The sequence below is a fragment of the Pithys albifrons genome, chromosome 10 (assembly GCF_047495875.1).
Source record: "Pithys albifrons albifrons isolate INPA30051 chromosome 10, PitAlb_v1, whole genome shotgun sequence".
Taxonomy (NCBI): domain Eukaryota; kingdom Metazoa; phylum Chordata; class Aves; order Passeriformes; family Thamnophilidae; genus Pithys; species Pithys albifrons.
In genome coordinates this window covers 15,443,442-15,460,080 of record NC_092467.1, presented here as the reverse complement: position 1 = coordinate 15,460,080, position 16,639 = coordinate 15,443,442, and the positions used below count along the sequence as shown (strand labels likewise).

Here is a 16,639-nt window from a genome sequence, read left to right as displayed (position 1 = left end):
GCATGTTTGTGTGGGGAAGGGAGGCAAAAGGAAGGCAAGTCAAAGGTAAATAAGAAGGTGCCAAGAGGGGCAAAGAGCATGATGCATTCTGCACTGTAGACAATCAATGAAATAATGTACACATAAATTAACTCATTAATGATTTCTGGTCTGAATCTTAGAGATCATGAAACACCAACTGACAAGGCTCTAAAAAAAAGAAATTGTTTAGTAAATGAAAAAAAATACCACAAACAAATCCAAGTTGGTTTCATATTTATTTATAACTCAGTATGAAATTCATAAATCAAAAAACAAAAAGCACAGTATATTTTTAATCAACACTTTTGGCACTCACAATATACGCTATGAGAAATTGAATTGATAGATCATTTATTATTATTATGAAACTAAAGGCTTTATATTCTTAAGTGGAGTAAAGCGGACAGCAATATGTTCATATTAGAAAGTTCCTACTGTGATTGAAAAATGGATTAAAATTGAGATATTGCTTAGCAAGACAGACAAATCTATATTTATTTTTGTCTGCAAAACTATTACAACCATACATAACTAGTAAGGATGAAGGGCCAGCACTGGGGGAAATCACCTTGCCAGTTTGCCCTGTGTGTCTGTGTTTGGCAAATGCAGCCTGCGGGGTATGTAGTCCATTTGCACGTAATCAGCTCTCTGACCTGTAACGTGTACATTCTGCAACATTAATTGGCACAATTAAAAAGTTATTTAGATGATGAGCTTGGACCTAAAAATGTCGCTGCTTCTCTGAATCCTGAAGTATAACTTGGACTTCCTAATAAGCTGGTTTAACTGTTTGCGGAGAGGTGTTACAAATGTTCACAGGGCGAGGAAGTAACACTCAAGCTACCCATGCAACACACAAATCTGAGCAGTCCAGCATGTGTCAGTGCAAGGTAAATTTATTCTGTAAAGTGACTAGTGTGAGAAAGAATTAGAAAAGATTATAAAAATATACTACCATATGTTGTAGTAGTTGAAAGTGATTAATCCAGTTCTTAAATCCTATTTTAAACTCCCTTTCATTTCTGTCTATAGAAAAATAGAAGCCCATTGCTTTGTATGAATGCTATGTAGTTAATTACATCTTCTAAGAAACTTTTACAATTAAATGTAATGTTTAATTACAAAATGCCCCCCTTAAAAACAGTTAGCTTGTACATTGATTTGTAGTTCATTAAAAATGCTTTCTTAACTATATTTCCAGCCAGAAAATACATAGAGATTAAAGAGTCTATAGAGAAATTTTGAAATCACAGCATGAATTTGTAAGGAGAAAGTAACACTTCAAATAGTGGACAGCTGACAGCCACAACCACCTTTCTGTAATTTCAGAACTTAATTGTTGTAAAAATAGTAACTGGAAATCAGCGTTCATTGTAATGGCTATCAATATCACATTTTTTATATGAGTAGATGTTCACGGACTAATTAGAAAGCAAATCAATTGCATCAAACAAGTGTAAAGTTCACATTAGCTGTGGGACTGATCACCTCAGCACACGGGGTTCATGGCTAAGGGCAGCCCACGCTTTGGTTCGTAGGGTGTTGTCCTGGAAACCATGCGGATGCAGTCGATAACAGGGCAGACGCTGAGACACAGGGTGCAGCCTGTGCAGCTGTCAGTAACCGTGGGCAGGTGGGTTTCGGGATCAAACTGAATAGCCTGTGAACAGGAATAAACATTATTGATGTCACGCACAAAAAAGGTCAAAATTGCTCCCATTTCAGTGTCTGCATTTCCTGTGCTACAGCACTTGGAGACATCTTGGTGTGATTCTGCAGTGCAGCTATAGCAACTGTTCAGCTGGCAGGGAACAAAACAACCTCCCCTCCAGACACTGTAAAATTAGAGATGTGGGCCAAATTACACCTCGGCAAAAGCTCATGGGTCACAAGGGCTGGTTACAAAAGGAGGAGTTTGGCCCATGATATTGAAACCCCCAGAAGGTATTTCTCCTTCAAATGAAGGAAATACTTTGTAAGATAACAATGTGCCCGGGTTATTGGCTCAGAGGAGACACAACACGTGTATAGCTTCAGCACAATGCTGGTCAGAATGCGTTCTTTTGACTTTTATTTTCAGCACAGCAGGAAAAAATCTAATGTAATAAACAGTAGAGAAAAACAGCACACTGTGCCTCATGCGATTATTTTCCTTTGCAAATCTTCAAAGGGGATATCAGAGTTTGGGGCAGGCAGAGCTTGCTTTAGTTCTCATGTTCCATGCAGTGAATCCTCATTACCAATAAGGGTGATAAGTGTATTTGAATGTGAAATAACAATTGCAGTCTCAATGAAATAAGCTGCTGGTATAATGGAAATAGCAATTAAAAACAAAAACAAAATCATCACACAACTTCAAAAGCTTCAATATCTAAGAAACAAGACTGTAAAAGTAAAACATTAAAAAAATGCCCAAAACACTGAATATCTACTTTTAAGAGTTTAGGAGGGGAAATCAGGCCTGAAAGCTGAACTCTGGCTTCTCTGAAAACAAGCAGTGCCTTAGCAAAACTCCCTGACCACTGTCAGCAACTAGGACAGACAGGGAGGTGATGGGAGGTACTGGGTGCTGCTGCAGGTTGACTCCAAAGGCAGATTTGCAGCATTTGGGGTTTCATTGCTCAGAAGAAGCAGAAGTTGCTGTAGCAACCAGTGAGGGCATGGAGTCAGTAATAACTGCCCTGGATCTATGAGTTTTAGTTTAGATTGAGCACAAAGAGAGGTCTGGCTTGTAAGTATTTAAGGAGGATGCCTTTCTCTCTCGCTAACAACAATGCATGTCTTTAAAGAGAGTTCAGAGAGGGAGAGGAAGTCAGGACTGTAGGGTGACACTAAATTAAGGAAAGCTTTTCTGTTGAAGACATACAAGGTGACAGCTCTGTAAAGCAGCATGGAAATTTTTGAAACAAAGGGAAGCATAAAGCAGATGCTATTTTGAAGGGTTGAGGGGTGTGTTGTTCATTTATTTCCAATTAAGAATTCCTTTGCAATTCTTTGCAACTAATTTCTTTTAAATTTCCTTAATTAAATAAGGAAAAAACATCTTTTTTTGAGCCTAGAAAAACTGGGGCTTTAAAATTTGGTTCTTTTGGTGCTGAGTTTTTTTCCAGTCACAGAAAATAAAGTTTTATTAAATATAATCCCAGTCTTTTGCTCACCAAGGGCTCTATACTCCCCTTCAATGGAAAAGCTGATGGAAGAGGAAGAGGTGACGACTGCAGTGTTAAGAAGAAACTTAGACAGTTAAAAGGCTACTGTAGTCATCTATTTTCGTATAAATGCCAGATTAATTTTTCCATATCAGTGGAAAAAACTCATGTTTGCCTTTGCTCTGATATACTTGTTTAATTGCAGCAACTGATTTGAAATGGAAGACTTCTTTCTGTGACTGTATGAGTTCAATTCATCAGACCTACTATTAATTAGACTGAACTAAAGATGAACAAAAACTCATGGTGTCTAGAGGAAATGATGCTCAGTTAAGGATTTGTTTCTGATAAGTTATTCTCAGACTAAGATGTATGGGAAAATTTGTGTAGAAATTATTGCTTACTGCGTATGGGACTCCATGATAGTTACTCTGGACTGTATTCTGGTTTTCTAAGAGAACATGAGTCCTCCTATACTGCCTTTTTTACTGCAAACCAGTCCATCAGCTCCAGTGGATGTGTCACAGAATGGCACGTAGACATGTGGATACACTTCATATATCTTCTGTTACCATATTGCACAGAAAACAGAGAAATACTTTGCTGCAAAGAGGAGCCTCAGCTCAAAATTGTGCCATTTTCTGGTCACGATGATTTCTGCAAACTTCAGCCTGCTGCTCTAAACTCTGGCAGTTATCCTGGAGAAAGGATTTGTAACTCAATCAAGAGGAAAACAAAACCCCACCTGCCTAAAACTAGAATTAGTTTCAAGTTCAGTTATGCTGAGGGAACAAGGACTACGTTTCTTAAAAAGCATTTGGCAATAAGACCAGCCCTTGTCTCCTTCCATCCTCTGGGTGGGAAGGGATAAAGTCCTCCCTTTCTCCATTATGTATTTGAAAACCATCAAGAACTACATTTACTGCTATTTAACCTGGGACTCCATAATTTTCTTCCTCCTAAAAAGAATTCCACTTGCACTTAGGGAGGGCCCGTGACAGTGACACACTCAGCTGGGTGGTGTCACTGCCAAACAGGCACCTCAGGCAGGGCTTGTGCACCTTGGCCTGGGAGCATGCTGGGGTTTGAATTCAGTATTTTAGGCATCTGTTTTTACCACCTGCTCATTAACAGAAGGTGAATTCTTTCTTCCCAGCAGCAGAAAGATAACTCATTGTGTCTTTATACTAATTACAGCTGTGCTCTTACCTGGTAGCCAGAATCATTACAGGTCATGTAGCATTTGCCACAGTTGATGCACATTTCCTCATCAATCAGAGCCACAACTTGCTCTGTGTTGCACAGATCACCATATGTTCCAATATACTGCAGTGCTTTTCCAATTACATCCTAGGGAAAAAATAAAGTTATTGGCTCATTTATACAAATAAGATACCAAAGCAGTTTCTACAGCTGCACAGGAGAGCCCTCTGGTACTTTAATATGGAAGATTTGGTCACATGTTTTGATGATGTTTAGGATTTTTCTTATAAATTTCCAAGTTGCTGACCTTCATAACTCCTGTAAAATAAGAAGAATGCTCCATACAGGCACATTTTGAATGCAGGCAGTACTAGAAGTATACATTAGTGTACCAACTTGTTCTACAAATAGGTTACAGATATAGTACTTGATATTGCACTTAATATTGCATGTGCTATTGTTTTGATGTTATTGTGCAAAACTTCAAGGAATAAAATGGAATGCAAAACATGAGTGACATGCTACAATCACATCACCTTTGGTCATTTCTCACTAGCACAGATTTAAGAATTCGTAGCAAGAAAAGAAAGGGGCATGATGAAAAAACTAAGAGAGTGAACAATAACCACTCTTTCTTCAGCAAGATGCACGAAAGACATGATCATCAGTTAATTAAAAATACTGTACAGAAGTAAGCTCTGGGTCTAATTCTGCAAGTTCTGTTGACTTCACTGAGAGGAACTTATGGCATTAACCTTACACACCAGTGCTGCAAAAGGTTTGTGGCAGCACAATATATGGGTACATACCACAAAGGGAAGATATGTCCTCTAAAAGAAGTTGTTGGGGACCTACCTGATGCAAATGCAAACCATTTCCATTTTACATCAAGGGAAACTGCTCTGTTCAGAGACAGTTCAGCCTCACTCAGTCAGTGGTAGAGACAGGAGAGGGCCCATGTCCTTTTCTCTCCTGCCATTCTTCCATTAAATTAGTTTAACTTGTGCAAGTACAGCAGAGATGATGAACATGACTGCATTTTAAAAGATTCACTCTGAACACTGTATTGCTTGCCCGGATTTTTTGAGAATTTACTAAGCACACTTCTACAAGTTCACATGTTGCAAAACAAGTTCAACTTTAGGTACAAGATTCTACATTGTTAAAATAAAGTAAAGGAAGGTTATGTGATGCAACAGTACATTTCACTTTTGCTTTAAAAAGGAGTACAGCTGTTGAGTAAGTATTAGAGAAATCTCATTGAGTCATAGGATAACTGGCTTAAAAATCATTCTGCTGTAATAAACTAAGAAGTCACCATGATTCTGATTATGAAATTTGATCCAAGTCAGTTGAAAACTGCTTAAGAGCAAGGCAAAAAAAGAGACACAGACAAGTCTACCCAAAATTACAAGCTTCAAAGTGTTTATCTTTGGTCTTGCATTGCCAAAAAATTTGTTAAAATATCTTTTTGAATTCCGTTTTCTCAATATTTTTGAACAAGCAATACTAACCTTATTCCTGTTAGTCCCAAAATTACTTTGAAATTATCAGCAACCATTTTCAGTATCTAGTAGTATGCTGTATTTAACCTGCATAATATATAATCTCATACAATGCCCATGCAAAGAACTGGATTACAGCAATTTATATTTTCATCACATATCTTACTTTGGGCAGCCTTACTTTGAAAAAAACCCCAAACATCCCTAATTATTCCTCTGCCACATCAGAGCAATGGGTTAATGTGGCCTTATCAATGCTACCTCTAAAGGAATGCTCCGCTACATTAATTAAATGCAGAAATGAGTCCAACGTTGTCTTCCTAGCCTGCTAAGAACTTGCAAAAACAGCTCTACTTTTTGAAAGGATGAGGTCTACCTGGCCTTCAGTACTTGTACAATAGTACTTTTATGTAAAGAGAAGAATTTGTTTCTTCACTGGATGCAGTTGTAGGGTCTATGAATTTGCTTCTAGTGACTGTTGAGGTAGGAAATTCAACCAAATCCTATGCCCAGGAAAAAAGACTGGCAAACTGTACTGTTTTCTTGTTCCAAAACCACTCAAATGTTTCCTCTCTGCCAAACCCCTAATTTGCTGACATGTGAAATACCTTGGTTGCATTCATTCAATGCTAAAAGCCTTCCAGTTCTTCTCAGCAACATGCAGAGAACATTAATGCTCTTCCAGCATAAAACAGCTATGGCACATTGCTAAAGGCAGCGTGATGAGCATGGACAGATGACTGTGAGCAAGTTATCACAGCTTAATGAGTTAGCACTCATCAATAGAGCTGTGCAAGCCGATTATGTGCAGGGTCCAAAGTCATTGCAAATTTGAAGTAAAATCTGTTTGCTTAAACTACTGTAAAAGGTCAATTAACTACTATGAAAGTGTTTCAGCTAATACTTTTCACTAGAACAAGACTTGAACATGCAGCCCTTTACTGTGACTCCACTGAAGAAGAGCTATAGTAACTAAATCAAATATGATCTAGGAACTGCTCACACCCCTGTCTTTTCATTTCCACTTCTTACTCAGAAACACTCATGGATTTACTGGATTTACAGCAGTTCTCAGCTTTCTACAGTTGTCAGGTGCCTGCAGTCTCTCGTGTCAGTTAAAATATTGTAGTGGTGTAATTCAGCTCCAGATTGTTTCAACTCTCATGTAGGCTTGTCTATTGACAGCCGTGTCTTCTGAACCTGCTACAGGTTTCAAAATACACATCTTTGTGTGATCTACTGCCCCCAGCAATACTAAGTATCCTCTCGTGTGTGTATATAGCCCTAAACATCCACTGTCACAAATACATGTCTCCTGCAAGTGATGATCTGCATACTGAAGAGTTTAAAGAACTGATATAACACCTGTACAACATACAGTGAAGAAGCTTTTCATTCCCTGGCCCTGTGGCAAAAGTATCAACATGGGAAGATTTCTGAAAGTGAAGGGCTTTTCAATCTTAAAAAAGCATGCGCTTAAATAGCATAGGTAATTTTCTCAGGGAGGCTCTGGATTCACATTTGTATGCTTTAAATATTGTTTGGATGTTAAAAAAACCCACAAAGCTCAAGCAAGTTGCAGAGATGGGCTACTCAAATAATCATGGAATGGAGGGCCTTGCTTGTGACAGAAGACAAAAATGAACATTATAAGATGTTTAGCCTGGGAAGATGAAGGCAAAGCAGGAATATGGTGTCTATACATACATCAGGGAGAGAAAAGAGCTATTTAAGTTAAATGACAATGTTGGCATGAGAACACACGATTATAACCCAGATGTGAATAAATTCATAGCTGGAAATTAGAAATGGCTTTTTAAATGGGAAAGGAGTGAGGTGGTTAATGGCCTTCCAGGGAAACAGCTGGAGGACAGGGGGGAGGCACTCCAAGGTTTAGGATACCATTAGAAAGCTCAGGAAGTGGCTTCTTGGAACAACATGATCTAAATTGATTTTTCCAGCTACAGACTTACAAAGGGAATAAAAAAAACCCCAGCAGCTCAAAAAATCACTTTCGGGGGACTCAGAATCCCAAATAGGGAGGATGACAGCATTTTAGAGGCCTGAAAGTGATTTCAAAAGACTGTGTCAATGACTTACTGCTCATTTACACTCTTTGGTGACATGTCTTTGAATCACTTCTTTCTCTCAAGCAAAAACTGTACCTTTATTAATTTGCAAAGTTTCAAGACATTATTGACTAAAAAAGCAATGGTACTTAAAAGATGTTCTGCAGGTGCACTCTTTTACAGCGTCTCAAAGCTTCTTGTTTTCATCAAATCATAAATGTTTGGAGCAAAATAAACAGTGCAGCAAGAAATAATCAACTTTCACTGTTTAAAGTGGTTTCACTCCAAAAAGCAACTGTCTAAAATGGCACTATGGGATTCCACATTTGGTATATCTCAATGGCCTCCAGATCAAATTTGCAATGTTTACAGATTTTTTTTTCCCAACTGCCAGACCTGCAAACAGGAGCCAGGTTCTGAAAGTCAAGCTGTGTTCTTTCTGGCTTATGCATTACCAGCAGCAATTAAAAAAAAAAAAAAAAAGAAAGATGGAAGTTAAATTTTGTCCAAAGCTGCACCTTTGAGAGGGCAGGGACATGGAGTGCTCTTTTTGATTACTGCTGTGCTGTCCTGCTCTTCTCAACAAAACTATACTGACTGAACTGGGAGAGAAATGTAGTCATGCAACTAGAACTGGCAGGGAATTCAGTTGCTATGGAGAGAATCAGAGCAGAATCCATTAGTTTTATGTTACTAATGAGTACAGAAAAAAATTCATTTTGTCACTAAGCTAGGCAGATGTGATTTTTGAGTACACACAAGGAGCAGATCTGTTCAGTAGGATATTATTTTTGCAATGCTATAAAAGCTGCATTTTAATCTTAATGTATCAAACATTTTCTGATGATTAGCTTTTCATTAGCCATCATATTAGTAAACCTGTATTTGTAAATACAATTCATGATTCAGCTATGGCTACTTGTAGACCTGCTGTGCCCATCTTCATACGGACCCTTTTGTATAAGATCCCACTGTGCTCTAGAGATGATGAATATCACAGGCCTCTCATGAGAACATTAGAAAGCCATACACAGTGCAGGTACTGCATCTCATATAGCAAGTTCAAAGGGAACACATATGAGGGAGTTATCTCCCTTCCACATAATCTTTTTTGGTAATCAAGGTGAGGTACTGTAAGAGGGTGAGAGATGAAAAGAAGAAATGTTAGAAACAAAATTATGGATTAAAGAAGAAAAAGTCACCAGAATCTGAGGGTACATGACCAAGGTCAATTTATGGTAAAGTAGCTAACAAAACCACGTACATCTCATTAAAAGTAATGCTGCATTGAAAGATTATAGATCCTTTGCCAATACTTAGAAGAGGTGTTCTGAGATTTAGGGACCTCTAAGCCTTGTTTTCAAGTAAAATAGTTGCAGTACTAGCTAAAGTGAGGCTTACAGAATAAATCATAGAATCATAGACTATCCTGAGTCAGAAGGGGCCCACATCATTGAGTCCAATTCCTGGCTGTGCACAGGACAATCCCAAAAATCACACCATGTGCCTGAGAGTATTGTCCAAATGCTTAGATGAACCTTTATGATATAATTCAATATAGTTTCTGTAATGAAAATTATGCCTTGTGAATCTATCACAATTCTTTATGAAGACTACGAGGTAATAAATAATAATAATAACATCCCCTCAAAAATAAGAAATCCTGGTAATTTTAATGTTTGACTAGGCCTCTGGCAGAGGTCTGTTACACAGCTCTGAAATTAAGTAGCCATGAAGTGGGATTGCAAGTTGGCTAAAGTGCAAAAACAGAGCAAAAAATAAAGATGTGGAATAAAAGGATCAATGTTCAGAAAAGGGAAAATATTAACAGAGCAAACTGTATCTATTTTCTGGTTTAGATGTGATGATGTTCATATGTTTGGGTGTGTTTCAGGAAAATACTTGAACCAGAAGACTGTAGAGTTGATAAAAATTTTTGTTTAAATTAAATTAAAATTAAGAAAGTCCTAAGAACTTGTAGGTATTTTATAAAACTAGATGAGCAGGTACTATCATGGCAAAAAAATGCAGCTTGCCAAATGGCTTATCAAAGTAAGTAACTTTCACTGGTCTTGCCAACAGATTAATTATAGATAAAAAAGCTGCAAAAGAAAACACAGAAGACAGCTTATGGAAACTTCTGGTTGGTGTTCTGTCCTGACCACCGACAAGCAAACTAGGAAGATGTTAAGATAGAAAAGAGCACCCCAACTAATGTAGTCCTGTTGTTACAATTATGATGTGGAGTACAAAGTCATTCCAGTTTTACTGATGGAAGCAAAGTGCCCTGGAGCACTGGGCAGTGATTAACGGGATGAAATTTAATGAACCCAAATGTCAGATTCTGCACTCTGGATGGAGTTACACCAGGCAGAAGTATAAAGATCCCTGCAGAAAGGGATCTGGGGGTGCTAGTGGGCAGCAGGCACACTGTGAGTCAGGGGTGTGCCCAGCCAGCCCAGAGGGCAAACCACAGCCTGGGATGCAGCAAACACCACTACCCCACTGTGTGCAGCAGCGCTGTGGCCTCACCTAGAGTTTTGTGTGCAGTAATGGGTCCCACCATTTCAGAAGGATGTGAAGGCACTCAAATGCATCCAGAGGAGGGTGACAAAGCTGGTGAAGGGCAGAATCATCCTGTGGGGGCAGTGAAGGACTTTGGGCTTGTCTAGTTTGGAGAAAAGGAGGCTGAGAAGCAACCTCACTGCCCTCTAAAGCTTCCTGCATGGGGGCAATGGAGAGGGAAGAGATCTTTTCTCCCTGGGATACAGCAATAGGTCACGTAGGAATGGTTCCAAGGTGTGCTGAGGAGGTTCAGGCTGGATATCAGGAATTATTTCTTTACCAAAGGTAAATGCACTGGAACAGGTTTCCTAGAGAATGGTCAAAGCCCCAAGCCTGACAGTGCTTAAGAGGCATTTGGACAATGCCCTTAATAACATGCTTTGTCTTTTGGTCAGTCCTCAAGTGGTTAGGCAGTTGGACTAGATGGTCATTGTGGGTCCTCTCCAACTGAAATTACTTTGTTCTATTTTATTATATGGCAAAGCCACTTGAGGCAGTCCTTCTGCCATAGTCAAGAGTCGAGAGGGAAAGAGGAAGTTTGAACTGTAGAACTTCTGCCCATATAAAGATGAAAAGTTACTTGAACTTTCCTACATATACACAACTATTCCTACATATACAATAAGAATATACTCTGAGGTACTGGGGGAGCGGAGGGGAGGGGAGGGGAGGGGAGGGGAGGGGAGGGAGATCTTTATGGGCTACTGCAGGAGAATTATCTCTATGATTCATATTAAATACTTAGGAGTAGCAGCCTTAAGAGTCCCATAAATTATGGGAGACACATGCACAGTTCTACCTGAAATATGCAATAGCTCCATATTTATGATGAAGATCACAATATGGTCTTTTCCAGGCAAGTATACACAAGGTAAAATTACTCACATTGAACCACCCAGATACAACCTAGAAAGGATCCAAATTATACACCATGATGGTAAAGTAGTGCTGTCTCTAGATCAATATTCCTCACCTCTCAAAAGGCTTTTACCAATATAGCATAGGACTGGACTAAATGGGGCTGAATGCCTCCCCAGGTGCTGGCTTCCAGAGGGATACTTACAGCATCAGCAAAAAAGGACTTGCCTACATGTATGTGCAAAAGGCCAAGTCTACGGCAAGACATGTGGAGTTAAAAAGGAAGAAATAAAATAGCAGATAAATGGTGACCGAATATTGTGGTATAGGCCCTTAAGGACAAAGAACTAAATTATTAGGAAGAAAACACAGGAACACATAAGGAAAGAAATGAAAGTAATAAGGAAGCAACCTGGGATAGGCAAATACATCTGTGGGAGCTGTACAAAACTGCAATGGAAAAGAAAGAGCATATATCCATGTACAGCAGAAATTCTGTTATTACAGACAATTGAGAAAAGAATAAACAGCTCTGCTGAATATCAAAGTATGCAGTTTCAATTAATATTGCAAAATAGAGAAAATAAAGAGAAAAACCATGGGAAAAGAGATCCAAAATTAAGTTAGATTTTGGAAAACACACAGGGTTTTTAAATTGATTTAAAAAAACCCCCAATTTGACAGCATAAGGAATTTATAAAAATATTGGCATTTACATATTACCAACTTCACAGCCAATTAGGTCAATGAGTAAACTTTGTGGAGGCATCAGGAAATTTGCAGCAACTCTCCAAAAATACAACCAGCCAGTGCAAGGGTCATAGCTCTTTCAAGGGCACCTGTATCTCAGATGCGATCAGCTTTCAACCATGTCTCTTCACTGGTCCGGAGAGCTAGAGTTAGGCTGGGAAACCTGTGAGAACTGACCATTTCTACCCCTTGATACCCTAGTCTGAACTTACATATTCAATTAGTGAATATGCTATTCTTTTTGTCTAAAGGTTCACCCAAGAGAGAACTGCTTGGAGATGGTCTGGGATCTGTAATTCTAGATGTGAACATTTCTTGGACAGTTACAAATAAATCACTCAAATCCAAGTCCCTTTGCCTCTATCCATGGAGAATTCCTGATCAGGGAAGAGTACCAGATAAGTCACCTTTTTTCATTAAGCTTCACTCAGTTTCATTAATGAATATTCTGAATCTTTCTGGCAGATTTTCACCACTATATAATAATAGATGGATCTACTAATAATCAACTTTATTAAAACCTCCCTCTGTAGTGGCAAATTCCCTACTTGAAACAGAACTCAGGTATGTTCCTATTTCATGGGCATCTGTGGTGGACTCATTCCATCTGAACACCAAGTGTCCACCAAAGCCTCACTATCACTCCCCTCCTCAGCAGGACAGGGGATAAAAATATACCAAAAGCTCATGGGCTGAGACAAAGACAAGGAGAGATCACTCACCAGTTACTGTCAAAGAGACTCAACTCAGGGAAATTAATTTAATTTATATCCAATTAAATCAGAGTAGGATAATGAGAAATAAGACCAAATCTTGAAACCCCCTTCTTCCCACTGCTCCCTTCTTCCTGGGCTCAACTTTACTCCTAAATTCTCTACCTCTTCCCCACCCGGTGATTCAGGGGGATGGGATAGGGTTGTGGGGTGTTGTGGTTAGCTTCACATTGTCTCTGCCCTTCCTTCCTCCTCACAGGGAGGACTCCTCACACTCCCTGCTCCAATGTGGGATTCCTCCCGAGTTCTTCCCATGGGCTACAGTTCTTCATGAACTTTTCCAAGTGTGAGTGCTTCCCACAAGGTGCAGTCCTTCAGGAACAGACTGCTCCAACATGGGTCCCTTCCATGGGGTCTCAAGTCCTGACAGAGAAACTGCTCCAGCGTGGGATCCTCTTTCTATGGGGTTACAGGTCCTACCACAAGCCTGCTCCAGTGTAGTCTTCCCATGAGGTCACAGCCTTCTTTCTGGCATGGGGTCCTCCACAGGCTGCAGGAGATCTGCTCCACTGTCGACCTCCATGGGCTGCAGGTGGACAGCCTGCTTCACCATAGTCTGCACCACTGGCTGCAGGGGAATCTGCTCTGTCACCTGGAGCACCTCCTCCCCCTCCTTCTTCGCTGACCTTGGTGTCTGTGGAGCTGTTCCTATCATCTAGAGTCACAGAATGGTTTAAGTTGGAAGGGACCTCGAAGATCTAGTTCCAAGCCCCCTGCCATGGGCCGGGACACCTTTCACTACACCTCGAACACTAGAAAGCTCCTAGCACCTTCTCAGAGAAGCCACCCCTGTAGTCCCATCACTACTAAAACCTTGCCATGCAAACACAATACAGCATCTCTTGCTGCTGTTTTTCTCCCTATGGTTTAAACACTCTCTTCCAAAGAGATGTTCAGACTGAAAGACTGTCACGAGTCAGCTTTGGCAACGCCTATCTTCTCATTGCTTCAGTCTCATTCAACCAAAGGTGTGAAAAAGATGCTAACCTGATTTTTCTGTCTGAGAAACTCCTCAGACACCACTCAGAAGTATTCAATATCTTATAAACAAAAGTTTGTATTTGGGGGAATTCATTTTCTTCTTCCCTGCAGTAGGGCCCCTTTTCTTCATTTTATCTATCTCCTACTACTTGGATCTTTTTTGATTTTGTACTTCGAGTTAGGCTTGATAAATTATTGATCTCAACTTTTTTTTTTTTCCCCCCACATCTGTATGCCTGTTTTTCCCTCTTGCTAAACTTTTTTCTTTATTCAGTTTATTCGCTTTTGGATGGTATCAGTTTTTTGGTTTTCTGCTGTTTTCAGAAGCAAGCTATCTCATTGAAAATGCAGTTATTGGCTGTTGCTTCTTTCTCTTTTTCCCTACATCAATACTCTCCCTGCAAAGAGAACAGAGCCATGAAACCTCTAAGGTCAAGCAGACTTTGAAAATGCTCATCACAGTGGGGGAAAAAAAGAGAGATTGCTCTTCTTTGGAACTTTTTGTATACATATAGAAGGGAACCTCAGCACAAGAGGAGGGGAGTGATTTTCAAAAGTGTGACATAAACTAAAATAAGTCCAGAAACCTGAGAGAGGTCTTTAGACGTAGCAAACTATTTAACTTACACAGGAAGCTGATTCAAAAGTTCCCCTTGGCTGGTTTTGCTGTTCTACTAGTTAGCTTGGAATACTGGATGTATTGGTAAACTGCAAAATTCTCTTGGGAATTATGTGTTATTTTGAGCCACTGCTCATATTGTGTTTTATGTTTGGTCTCATTTTTGCAATAATTCTTAGAGGTCTGATCATACAGTGAAAGTTACCTACCTGTAGATATCTGATATTCTCCCATATATGAGGAAGACAGTCAACAAGATCAACAATTACAATTTTCAGATTGCTTTATTAAGGGGCCTACATGGGAATCCTGATTTAAAATGAAGAATAATAAATTGCCTACTTATTTTTCCTATTCAGACTTGCAGTCTAAGTAAGCTCTAAAGTGAAAACCTAGAAATAATTAGTGCCGTTTCATTTTATTGATATATAGTGGCTACCTAAGGCAAAGGAAAATCTTCAGTGTATGTATTATGCAGTAGATAGGGGTCACAGGTTTTATTTTTGCCTTGACATTTACTCATTGTAGACAGTGGATCAGCTACTTAGACAAACATTCTCCAGCTTTAAAAGTTCAGTCTGAAAACCTATGACACAGCTTTTATATGTACTGAACACCAACCTTTTCCATTGATCCTACATGAGGGATGAAGGCATTTAGCACATTGCAAGTAATCAAAAGGTATCATGCAAAACAGCTCATACTGTAGAATTCAAATTGAAAGAAATTGTAAACAATTCTGCTTTGTTCTTCAAGGCATTACCCCTGCTTGTTCTACAATTACTGTTCCATTGCCTGAATATCTTCATTTTGAAAAATTACATTAAAGACATACCTATACATGTGCATCACAAAACATTTCCCATCCATTTTGGTTAAAAGCTAGAAAGTCTGCATAAAGAGTTGTCTTTGATGCCCTCTAACAAGCTTAAAAGCAGTAATAACCAACTCAAACTGCTAGAAATGACTGTGCATGTCAACTGCCTGATGGTCGATTGTTTCTTATTCATAAGCATGTATTTTTGTTACCTTGATTGCTGGAATGGGCTTCTTTGGAATGAAATACTTTTTTTCAGGAAGCACAGCAGCCACGTTTTGTGCCTTCAGTTTAATCTTGTTCTCAGCTATTATCTTTTTGCGTTGTTCCAGGTAAGGCCCAAAACTGGGTAGTTTCTGAAACAAAAATCAGTAAACATGATTACGCTTAGTAAGTGGTGGTAGCAAAAAGGAGAATCTGATCCCAGGAGTGAGACCTTAAGTCCAAGCTGACTGCGACTTGCTTCTTATTCAGGAAGTTGAAATTGAAATCAGCAAGACTACACCAGAGTGAGAAGTGAATAAAAATCAACTATGAACACTGGGATCTGACTTGAAAATATATACTGAATATTAAAATATTAATATCCCACAGCAGAAAAATAGCTGATTTGCAGGTCAGCATCCAACAGTCTATTATTTCCCCATTGCATACTTGTTTGTATATAAAAATGTATCATGTTAAATAATTCAAATGTGTAACTTTATTTATATTTTATTTTATACTATGTGGTAAGATATCAGAAAATTATCAGTTTACTTAGAAGAGTTCCACTAGTATTCAAGAATATTTGTACTGATATCTGAATATATCAATACATATTTTTGAAAGCTTACAAAGATGTATTTTGCAGTCTGATAACAGAAGGCTGTCTTGACCTGTCAAAGTAAGGCTAATGAACACCAAATGAACTGAAACACACTATAATCTCCTAATTTACCCCTATGTCCCACTTGCAAGCTTTTCTGCAACATTTAATCCTAGAACCCAATTAAGGAAACTCCAGAGGAACATTTAACCGAATTGCAAAACTCGAGTCTCACACAGGAACATGAAAGCCGGTTCAGATTTCATAAAACACTCAGCTTCCTGAAAGAAAAAGTCCCTTTGCTTATCTAGCAGAAATATGGACAACTGTAGCGTGCCACAATACAGATTTTAGTGAGTGAAGACTGGTAGAAAAATAGATTTTTGCTTGATACAACAGAGCATGCCCTTCTTCCCCCGAAACTAGTTCCTTATTCTATAGAAGTATTTTATCCACCTAACCAAACCCTGTTCAGAAGCTCCAGAAGTACTGCAGAAAGCAGCAGGTAGTAACAGGGGATC

At 39.0% G+C, this 16,639-nt stretch overlaps 1 protein-coding gene across 2 annotated transcripts in view; it reads right to left on the bottom strand.

Moving 5' to 3' along the window:
* Positions 1 to 238: 238 nt before the first annotated feature.
* The window catches only part of DPYD (dihydropyrimidine dehydrogenase), a 343,167-nt gene continuing 326,766 nt past the window's right edge, over positions 239 to 16,639 (bottom strand). For both annotated transcript variants that reach the window (XM_071565407.1, XM_071565408.1), the window contains 3 exons: positions 15,523 to 15,666; positions 4,380 to 4,520; positions 239 to 1,681 (listed from right to left, as the gene is read on the bottom strand). In XM_071565407.1, coding sequence (XP_071421508.1) covers positions 1,511 to 1,681; positions 4,380 to 4,520; positions 15,523 to 15,666 — 456 coding nt within the window. In that variant the 3' untranslated portion in view covers positions 239 to 1,510. The remainder of the gene's footprint in view (positions 1,682 to 4,379; positions 4,521 to 15,522; positions 15,667 to 16,639) is intronic.